This window comes from Gracilinanus agilis, chromosome 1 (assembly GCF_016433145.1).
Source record: "Gracilinanus agilis isolate LMUSP501 chromosome 1, AgileGrace, whole genome shotgun sequence".
Classification (NCBI taxonomy): domain Eukaryota; kingdom Metazoa; phylum Chordata; class Mammalia; order Didelphimorphia; family Didelphidae; genus Gracilinanus; species Gracilinanus agilis.
The window spans coordinates 752,824,060-752,834,907 of record NC_058130.1 but is presented as its reverse complement, the minus strand read 5'-3'; the positions used below and the strand labels follow the sequence as shown (position 1 = coordinate 752,834,907).

The 10,848-nt window shown below is 52.1% G+C and overlaps 1 protein-coding gene across 1 annotated transcript in view; it reads left to right on the top strand.

Moving 5' to 3' along the window:
* Positions 1-110: 110 nt before the first annotated feature.
* HIP1R (huntingtin interacting protein 1 related) overlaps positions 111-10,848 on the top strand; it is a 76,503-nt gene continuing 65,765 nt past the window's right edge. Inside the window, exon 1 of the mRNA XM_044673214.1 lies at positions 111-203. Within this exon, the coding sequence (XP_044529149.1) occupies positions 111-203 (93 nt within the window). The remainder of the gene's footprint in view (positions 204-10,848) is intronic.

The following is a 10,848-nucleotide window of genomic DNA, read 5'->3' as shown; positions in this document are numbered from 1 at the left end:
GGCCGGCGCGGGGGGCCGGGCTCCGGGCCGTGCGGGTGACGCGCTGCTTCAGTCGCGCTGGGCTCCAGGGCCGGGGCGGACGGGCCGTTCCGGGCGGCGACGGCGGCAGGATGAACACGATCAAGAACGTGCCGGCGCGGGTCCTGAGCCGCAGGCCGGGCCACAGCTTGGAGGCGGAGCGGGAGCAGTTCGACAAGACACAGGCAAGGGCAAGGGCCGGGCAGGGAGGGAGTGCTCGGAGCGCAGCCCTGCGCGCGCTCTGGCCGCGGCCGCGCATCCGGAGCGCAGTGCGCAGCGCCGCGCGGCGGGGCCGGGCCGGGCTGGGGCGAAGAGGGGAGCGTGGACCGAGCTTGGGGCCCCCGCGCGCTCCGACTCCTTAGGACGCATTCCCGGGGCTGGAGGCTCTCGCCGCGCCCTCTGCATCGGACCGTCTGGCGCCTGGGCTCCCCTCCCTGACTGCCCTCGATGTCTCGGTGCGCCCGGCGTGTCCCGGGATCGCGGGCTCCAGAGCCGCAAGGGATCTTGGAGGGCAGCTAGGCCGGCGCTCTCCTTTTACAAAGCAGGAAACTGAGGCCCACAAAGGGGAGGACATTTGTCCGAGGGGGCTCCCAGTCTGGCATTCTGCCCACCCTCTGTCTCCCTCACCACGCGCGGGGATCGTGCCCATGTGACTGGATGTCATCTGTCTGTCTGTGGTTTCCCACGGCTGTCTGCGGGGCTAGACGCGTCGGGGCAGCCGGACCCCCTGGGTTCGAGGCTGTGACTCCCCGGCTTGTTTCCTTCCCTAACATGGACAGCGGTGTGGGCAGCTGGGTCCGAGCTCCGAGGTGGTTCTCCCCTTGCTTGTGGCAGAGGCCAAGTGGAAATGGGCAGACGTGCCTGGACAGCCGGGGGGCCGAGCTTATGAATGCTGCTCAGTGTGGCTTTCCCTTCGTAAATGTGTCCGCACCCATAGGCACCTCTGTATCTTTGTGGTACTCTGAGTGCCTGTGTGTGGAAACGTTCCCCAGGCCAGACAGCTCCCTGTCCTTGCACTTCTATATGGGGATCTCAGTAGGCGTGCTCCTATGTAAATAGTCAGCCCTGTGCAGGCGGCTGGGTATGTCTGTGTGCCCCTTTCTGGTCAGGGACCTGTGTGTGAGCCCCAGCCTGGGCTGGGCCGTGGGGGGCACCCTTGCCTGAAGGTATGACTGTCTGGGAGTACTGGGCTGGAGGAGGAAGAAGGTGCCTGGGAGAGTTGGGGGGTGGTCAGGAGCGGGATGTCACCCAGGGGTCCCTGCCCCCTCCCTGGGCCCTTACTCCTCTTCCTCTCCTAGCCCAAAGCTTATCCAGAAAAAGGAACTGCCCAAAGAAGGTTTCTTGGCTAAAGTAAACACCGAAGGGGGCAGCTGGGTAGCTCAGTGGATTGAGAGTCAGGCCTAGAGATGGGAGGTCCTGGGTTCAAATTTGACCTCAGACACTTCCTAGCTGTGTGACCCTGGGCAAGTCTCTTGACCCCCATTGCCCACCCTTACCACTATTCCACCTAGGAGCCAATACACAGAAGTTAAGGGTTTAAAAATAAAATAAATTAAACACAGAAACCTATTTGGGGCTCTGCCACCTGATGTCAGAAGGCAGAGGCCCTGCACCTGGGGGTGGGGAAGAGGGAGCAGAGTTGAAGGCTCTCCTGTTCAGGCCCCTCCCAAGGAGAGCCTGGCCCAGGTGCTCCATCCCCAGGGCTTCTGCCCTTCTGGATCACAGATTCCTCTGGCCTCTGGTAGCTGATATTTACAGAGCACTTTCAAATTTGCCAAAGGGATTTGCTGTAGTGATTTCATTTAAGCCCCTCCAATAATGTGACTTTCTCCCCCAGATGTATCAGGAAGGGCAGTAGGGCTGTGCAGAACATCCAGGATGCTTTCCTGGCTCACAGTCCCTTGGCTACACCTTGCCTTATAGGATCCCAGACCTAGATCTAGAAGATCTGGGCCAGTCCCCTCATTCTACATTTTCAGACCCAGAGAGGCTAAAGGATTTAGAATTGTGAAGCATTGGAAGAGACCCCTGTTGCATCTAACCCAGACTCTTCTTTTAAAAAACAACAACAACAGGGGGCAGCTGGGTAGCTCAGTGGATGGAGAGCCAGGCTTAGAGATGGGAGGTCCTGGGTTCAAATCTGGCCTCAGACACTTTCTAGCTGGGTGACCCTGGACAAGTCACTTGAACTCCATTGCCTACCCTTACCCCTCTTCTGCCTTAGAACCAATACACAGTATTGACTCCAAGACGGAAGGTGAGGGTTAAAAATAAAAATAAAAAACAACAACAAAAAACCTTTACCTTTTGTCTTAGACTCAATACTAAGTATCTGTTCCAAGGCAGAAGAGCAGTAAGGACTAGGCAGTTGAGATCAAGTGGCTTGTCCGAGGCCACACAGCCAGGAAGTATCCGAGGTCAGATTTGAACCCAATACTTCCCATCTCTAGACCTGGCTCTGCCCACCTACTTGCCCCTAGTCCCTTCATTTTATAGAGGAGGAGGCCCAGGTCTCCAAACTAAGAATTATTGCCTCTGGCATCAAATATAAAATCCCAATCTGTTCCCTTCCTGTCTTTCCACCTCACTCTCCCCCCCTCCCACCATGTGTCCTAGGATCCAGGGACACAGGCTTCCTAATGGTCCGTAGCCCATGAGGTCCAGCAGGGTTCTGGGACGTAGGATTCAAGATAGAGAGCCAGAAAAGGCCTCAGCTGCCATCAATCCCAAGCCGTTATTTTGCAGGTGAGAAGACTGAGGCCCGAAAAGTTCAGGGACTTGCCCAAAGGCACACAGTTAGGAAGCCTCAGAGGTAGGATGGATGCCTGTGACAGCTACATGCAGAGTTGTATTGTAGAAGGCCGATCAGAATTGTTCCCTTTTGGCCCCAAAGGGCAGGACCGGGAGCAATGAATGGGTGGAAGTGACAGATTTTAGACTTGATGTCAGGAAAAACCTAACAATAAGAACTGGCCCAGACTAGGATATGTTACCTGTAGGAGGTAGAACGGTTTCTCTTTCATTGGAGGTCTTCCAGCAAAGGCTGGCCAGCCACTAGACGAGGGATATAATGGAGGAGATTCTTGGTCTCGTCTGGGCTGCCAGACTCAAAAGGCCTCACTGAGCCCTTTTTAACTCTTTTTGAAAAAATTTAATTAATTTAAATAATTTAAAATATTTGTCCATGGTTCCATGATCCGTCTTCCTTCCCTCCCCTCCTTTTTAACTCTTTTAACTACCCAGGGATGATTACACCCATTCTACAGATAAGAAAGCTGAGGCTCAGCAGAAGACTTGCTTGTAATAAGTGTGAGGGAAGTCTGGAACCCAGGCCTGGCCGCCTTCAGACCCTCTGACTCTATCCACTACGCCATCCTCCCTCTCCTGCCTTCTCCAGTGCAGTCATTGTAGAATCAGGGGTGGGTTCGGCTATGGGAAGAGAAGATGGGAGCCTTTTTCCAAGGTCGGATCACAAGGAATTCCAGAGATCTTTCTCCCACCCGCAAGTCTCTGCTCCTCATAGAAGGACCCCATTTCCTCAGCGGAAACACCTTATTTCCTTTTCTCGGGCCTGGACTTTACCAGAGAGGCCTATTATCTCGTCAGTGCCAAGGTGAAAAGTTCCATGTATGTGGTCAGACTTGTTTGCCTGAGCTCTGGCCCAAATACAGACATGTGCACACCCTGTTATTAAATACCTCGTCCCTCCTCGCAGCACTTCCGGCCCCGTGCGGGCTTCCCCGGGCCCTGCTGGGCTCCGGAGCCTTCCAGGCAAGGACGGTTCTGTTTGTTTAAGCAGTCAAATGATGGAGGTGCTGCCCTGACCCTTTGCTGAGAATCTCTGTGGAATAAGAAGGTCCGTCACCCTCCGGACATTTACCGAGCACCTGCTGAGGGCCAGGCCTTGTCCCCAAGCCCGGCGGATCCCGAGTCACTCGATTAACGAGCTTTTGGTAGGGGCCTCTGACGTACCAGGCAGCACCCCGTACGGGCGCCGCTCCTCGATGAGACGGGAGCCCCTCGAGAGCAGGGATTGTCGGGCTTTGCTGTTTGTCCCCCTAGAACTTGAATAAAAACTTAACAAAGCCGTTCTCTGTGCTCGGCCCTTCGGAGGGACCAGGACTGGGATTTCGTTGTTTTAGGGAATTCTTAGATGAGGAAGTTCCCTCTCCTGGTGCCTCGGAGGCAGCGAGGTGGCTCGGGGGATAGAGAGAGTGCCTGATCTGACGTCAGTGAGATCTGAGTTCAGATCCGGCCCTAGACACTTCCCACCGCAGAAGGAAAGGGCAAACTATTCCAGTGTCCTTGCCAAGAAAACCCCATGGATTGCAGTGGTCCATGGGATCACGAAGAGTTGGGCATGAGTGAACAACCACGCAGGTGAGCACCCAGAGGCAGGAGTCCAGCTCTGGGCTTCCCGACTTTGGGGCCAGCTCTCTGTCCACCGTGCCAAGGACTGGGCTGGTCACTGAGGATGCAGAGACAAAGGTGAAACCATCCCTGTCCTCAAGGAGATCCCCTTCTGTCAGGGCAGATAATGTGTCTCTATTTAGGTGGAGGCAAAAGTAAGGTGGTGGGTTGGGAGAGGAGGTACTAGAATGATTGAGGCAGAGCTAGAAGGGACCTCAGATGTAGCTAGTCTCCAGCCCCCTCGTTTTACAGAGAGGGAAACTGAGGCCCCGGGAAAGGATGAGGCTTGTTCAAGTGACCACCAAAGCCAGAATTAGAATCCATTCCTAAGGGCCTGCCTCCTTTTTGTCTGATGCACTCGTTGGTGGGTCGAGGGCTCAGGCCTCTGTATGTCCCTCTTGGCCTTGAATGCCCACTCCTCAAATTTTGGACACCCTCAGCTTCTCGGAGGTACGGTGCACGGGGGAGGCTTTCCTGACCTCACCCTCTCCGCCTTCAGAAAAATGACTTTATTCGCACCTACTTGGCGACCTCGAGCAAGTCCCGTCATATGCGACGTGGACCCTGGCAATCTCTGAGCTTCCGTCATCCTGTGAGCCTGGATGTACCTTCCATTCACTTCCCTGAGGCTGCAAAGAGACCTCAAGCCGTCTAGTCCAGCTTATTCATCTTATAGATGAGGAAACTGAGGCCAGAGATGGCTAAGTGAAGTCACACAGAGAGTAAGCATGATAGGTAGGATTCACACCCACATCCAGAAGGGAGAGGGAAGGGAACCAGCATTTATTAAGCACCTACTGTGTGCAAGGGAGCACGCTAAGTGCTTTGCCAATATGATCTCATCCCGCCACCTTCCATTTGTGCAGCTCTCTTGTCCTGTCCCCCAGAGAAGAATGTAAATTGCTAAAGGACAGACCAGACATGTTTTGTACCCTCAGTTGTCTAGTACAGTGCCTGGCACACAGCATAACTTAATAAAAAAATTATTATTATTATTATTTTTAAACCCTTACCTTCCATCTTGGAGTCAATACTGTGTATTGGCTCAAAGGCAGAAGAGTGGTAAGGGTAGGCAATGGGGGTCAAGTGACTTGCCCAGGGCCACACAGCTGGAAAGTGTCTGAGGCTGGATTTGAACCTAGGACCTCCCGTCTCTAGGCCTGGCTCTCAATCCACTGAGCTACCCAGCTGCCCCCCAAAATTATTATTTTTTAAAACCCCTCCCCTTCCATCCTGGAGTCAATACTGAGTATTGGCTCCAAGGCAGAAGAGTAGTAAGGGTGGGCAATGGGGGTCAAGTGACTTGCCCAGGGTCACACAGCTGGGAAGTGTCTGAGGCCAGATTTGAACCCAGGACCTCCTGTCTATAGGCCTGACTCTCAATCCACTGAGCTACCCAGCTGCCCCCTCCTTAATAAAATTTTTTGAACTGAATTTGTGTTTGTCTGACCAAGGCGGCTGAGATTGAAGTCACCCATTAAAGCTACTGCCCCTCTGAGCTGAGCTTGGTGCCAGGAAGAGTTCAAATCTAGCCTCAGACTAGCTGTGTGACCCTGGGCGAGTCACTTCATCCTGTTGTTGGCCTCCGTTTCCTCATCTGTAAAATGGGCTGGAAAAGGAAATAGCAAACTAATTCAGTATCTGTTACCAAGGAACCCCCCAATAGGGTCCCAGAGACGTGACTGAAAGGACCGAGCACCTCTCTTAATTCTCAGTTGGAATGTCCCTGCGTGGAAGGCACCTGTGGACAATTGAGTGGGCCCACAGCAAGGCGCTTCCCAGGCTTGCGTGGATGCGGGGAGCCGGGCCTCTGACTTCTTTGGCTGTTGGAGAATCAAGTCCCTACAAGCAGCGCGCACCCCCGTTTTCCCTTTGAGAGGAGAAAAATGCAGTAATGACTAGTGTGAAGCCTGGGGACGCCACCAGGCCCCTCCACCCCCACCGAGGAGCCGTGAGAATAATCCGCCCAGAAACGGCCTCGCAGATGATTAATTTATCTCCGTGATTACCGTCCTTAACCTTCAGGGGCCTGCGTGTTCCTGGCCCCGACGTCCAATTCATAAAAACTGAATGTGGTTTTTTAAATTCCAGCCCTTTAAAGGTACCAGAGTGGCAAGTTCCAGGGCCTGAGACACGGGAGGCACCCACAGAAATGTTTATTGTTGGGGTGTGTGGGTGGCTCAGTGGATGGAGAGCCAGGCCTGGAGACGGGAGGTCCTGGGTTCAAATCTGGCCTCAGACACTTCCCAGCTGTGTGACCCTGGGCAAGTCACTTGACCCCCATGGCCCACCCTTACCAATCTTCTGCCTTGGAGCCGATACACAGTATTGATTCCAAGAGAGAAGGTGAGGGTTTAAAAAAAGAATTTGGATTGACACCACGGACAAGCCACTTTTCCCTTGGGCCTCAGTTTCCCCATTAATAAAACAGAGAAGAGGGGGAAGCTTGGGAGGACCAAACTGGGGGCGCGGGGGGGTTGCTTTGCATTCACAGGCCTTCGGCTTGTGTCCAGCGCGTTGCCAGCGTTGGATCCGATGTTGTTGATGTTATTGAGGGCGCAGGTCCAAGGTGAATCTGGCAGTGGATTCTGGACCCAGGTGTTCTCTGGGCTCTGGGTGCGAGGCGGCCAAGGGGCGTGGTGGGGGGGAATGGCTTCCGGGCCCCAGCCGGCGTCTTGGCGAGGCTCCGCTCTGCCAACCTTCAAACCCTGGAGAAATGTCAGCCCTGCGGGGTGCTCGTGGGGCCCTCGGGAGGGGTTTCCTGCCCTCGGCTCGTTCAGCCTCCGTGAGCACAGGTGGAAGTCCACCTTGAACCAGCCAACCCACAAGAGTTTATTCATTCATTTTTTTAAATTAGTTTTTATTTTTAAATATTTTTCCACGTTTCATGGTTCATTTTTCTCTCCCTCCCCTCTTCCCTCCCCACCCCCAGAGCCGACGAGCAGTTCCACTGGGTCGTAGGAATGTTGTCACTCCACAAGAATTTATAAAACACCTACTGTGTGCTAGGCGCCGAGGAGACAAATACACATGACCACCTCTAACATTTACGTTCTAGGGGGCTGCTGGGGGGCCCAGTGGATAGAGAGCCAGGCCTAGGGGTGGGAGGTCCTGGGTTCCAATCTGGACACTTCCTAACTGTGTGACCCTGGGCAAGTCACTTCACCCCTGTCACTGAGCCCTTACCGCTCTGTTGTTACCAAGGCAGAAGGTTAAGGGTTTTGTTTTGTTTTTTTTAAACCCTTAACTTCAATGTATTGTCTCATAGGTGGAAGAGTGGTAAGGGTAGGCAATGGGGGTCAAGTGACTTGCCCAGGGTCACACAGCTGGGAAGCATCTGAGGCCAGATTTGAACCCAGGACTTCCTGTCTCTAGGCCTGACTCTCATTCCACTGAGCTACCCAGCTGCCCTGGTTAAGAGTTTAAAAAATAAATACATAAATACATTTGGCGGGGAGGTACATGGTGTTGGGGACAAGAAGGAAAGGAGGCTTGAGCAAGCTTTGGGGGGAATTAGAGAGGACGACATAACAGGTCAAGTCAAGCATTTATTTATTCCCCCCCAACTGTGTGCCAGGCTCTGTGCTAGCAGCTGAGGGTAGCCAGAAAGGATAAAATCGCCCAAGTGAGTCTTAGGGTGTTGCTTAAGGCTTAGAGGAAGAAGGACTTGCCTAGGGTGGCAGAGCCGGTCAGTGTCGAGGCTAGAGTTTCGCTGTGGAGGTTGCCTATACGTACGGATCCATGTTGTTTCTTTGTATTTGTGGCTTTTCTCCCCTATTTGATTTCTCTCTATTTTATTTTTTTGAAAGGACGGGGCTCTCTGTAAATGCTTGGAAAAAGTAGAGGACGCCCCTAATTGGCTCAAGGGGTCAGAGAGTGGTCAGGCATGATTTTCATTCATTCATTCTTCAGTAAGATTTGTGCAGTCCCTTTTTTTTTTTTTTTAACCCTTCCCTTTAGTCTCAGAATCAGTCCTGTGCTCAGAATCAGGGCTAGGCCATGGTGGGTAAGTGACTTGCCCAGGGTCACCTAGCTGGGAAGTGTCTGAGGCCAGATTTGAACCCAGGACCTCCCGTCTCTAGGCCTGGCTCTCAATCCACTGAGTCCCTTTTGAAGTCTAATAGAGAATAATAATTTTTGTAGTATAATGGATATAGAGCCAGTTTTAGAATCAGGAATCAATCAACAAACATTTATTTGTTATCTTAAAACCCTTACTTTCTGCTTTAGTAGCAACTCTAAGACAGAAAGGCAAATTGAATTAAGTGATTTGTCCAGGTTCACACAGTTAGGAGGTATCTTAAGGCCAGATTTGAACCCAGGCCCTCCTGATTCCAGACTTGGCACTCAATGCGCTTGCTATCTAGCTGCCCCTCTGTGAGCATTTATTAATTAATTACTAAGATCTGGGTTTGAGGCTTGCCTCTGAGGTATATTGGCTTTGTGCCCCGGGTCCTAACCTCTTGAGGCCCCAGACAATGCTCTAAGATGGCACGTTACAGAGGGTCAAGCACAGGAAATGCCCACCGAGTGTACTGAGTCCCTTCTTGCCCTCCCTTCATGGAACCACCGATCTGACCAGAAAACCCAACTGGCATTACTATAACCATCCAACCCCATGAGATAGGCACTCAAGGGATTATCCTCATGTTACAAATGAGCAAACTGAGGTTTGGAAAGGGTAAATGACTTGTCCACAGTCACACAAATAGGACTTAGAGCCTATTTAGACCCCAACTCCAAGTCTAGCATTCTTTCCATCTGTCTGCCATGGATAAAGGGGTTCAATTTCCAGGTTGAAGAGATGGAATTTAAGCCAAGTCACCTTGATCTTATTCCAACAATATCTTAAGCCATAGAAGCTTCCCTCAAATGGCGCTGGGGTGGGGAGAGGGAGGAAGGAGCCAGTGAAATAAGATCGCTCTAGACAACCAGTCTGGTGACAAGGAGCCAGGGTGGTGGGTTTGGGGTTTTTTTCCCCTGGCTGGGCCTCTAGGGACTTTGGGAACGGAGGGATGAGACAGTTGCTTGCATATCATTTTTCTCCCTGGGCTAAAGAAGTTTCCACGCCTTCTGTCCCCGTGGAGGGCTGAGCAAGAACCCCCTCCTCACCCCCCGCTTCCACAATGGTGTCCTGGCCGAGAATAGAGTCTGCTTCCATTTTCAACTTTCCAAGATGGATGGGTGAGGGGCTGTGGGAATGAGACTTTGTAAGTGGTTAATATTTAATGGACTTGCTCCCAGGAATATCAGATGAACTCCCAGATTGAATTGCTGGGAGGAAGCCTGGAGAACCGAGTGCATGTATGCGTGTGTAAATACATTAGTCAATAGAACATCTGCCTGTCCATCCATCTGTTTGTCGGCCTGTTTATCCTTCCTTCTGTCTGTCCATGCATCTACCCAAATACCTCTCTGTTGGCCTCTCTGTCTGTGCATCCATCCATCCATCCATCCATCCATCCATCCATCCATCCATCCATCCATCCATCCATCCATTCATCCATTCATCCATCCACCCATCTACCCATCTGTTGACCCGTTTATCCTTCCTTCTATCTGTCCATGTATCTACCCATCCATCTCTCTTATGGCCTATCTGTCCATCCATCCATCCATCCATCCATCCATCCATCCATCCATTTGTTGACCTGTTTATTCTTCCTTCTCTCTGTCCATGTATCTACCCAAATACCTCTCTGTTGGCCTCTCTGTGCATCCATCCATCCATCCATCTACCCATCTACCCATTTGTCGGCCTGTTTATCCTTCCTTCTGTCTGTCCATGCATCTACCCAAATACCTCTCTGTTGGCCTCTCTGTCTGTGCATCCATCCATCCATCCATCCATCCATCCATCCATCCATCCATCCATTCATCCATTCATCCATCTACCCATCTGTTGACCCGTTTATCCTTCCTTCTATCTGTCCATGTATCTACCCATCCACCTCTCTGTTGGCTTATCTGTCCATCCATCCATCCATCCATCCATCCATTTGTTGACCTGTTTATCCTTCCTTCTCTCTGTCCATGTATCTACCTCTTCACAGCTCTGTTGGCCTCTCTGTGCATCCATCCATCTATCCATCCTTCCATCCATCCATCCATCCACCCATCTGTTTGTTGACCTGTTTATCCTTCCTTCTGCCTGTCCATATATCTACCCATCTACCTCTTGTCCTCTCTGTGCATCCATCCATCCATCTACCTATCTCTCCATCCATTTATCCATCCATCCATCCATGCATCCATCCATCCATCCATCCATCCATCCATCCATCCATCCATTCATCCATTCATCCAGAAAGCCACATATCTTTCCATCTGCCCATCTTTCTGTCCACACGTCTTTCTGACCGGCCGGACACACACACACACACACACACACACACACACACACACACACACACACACACA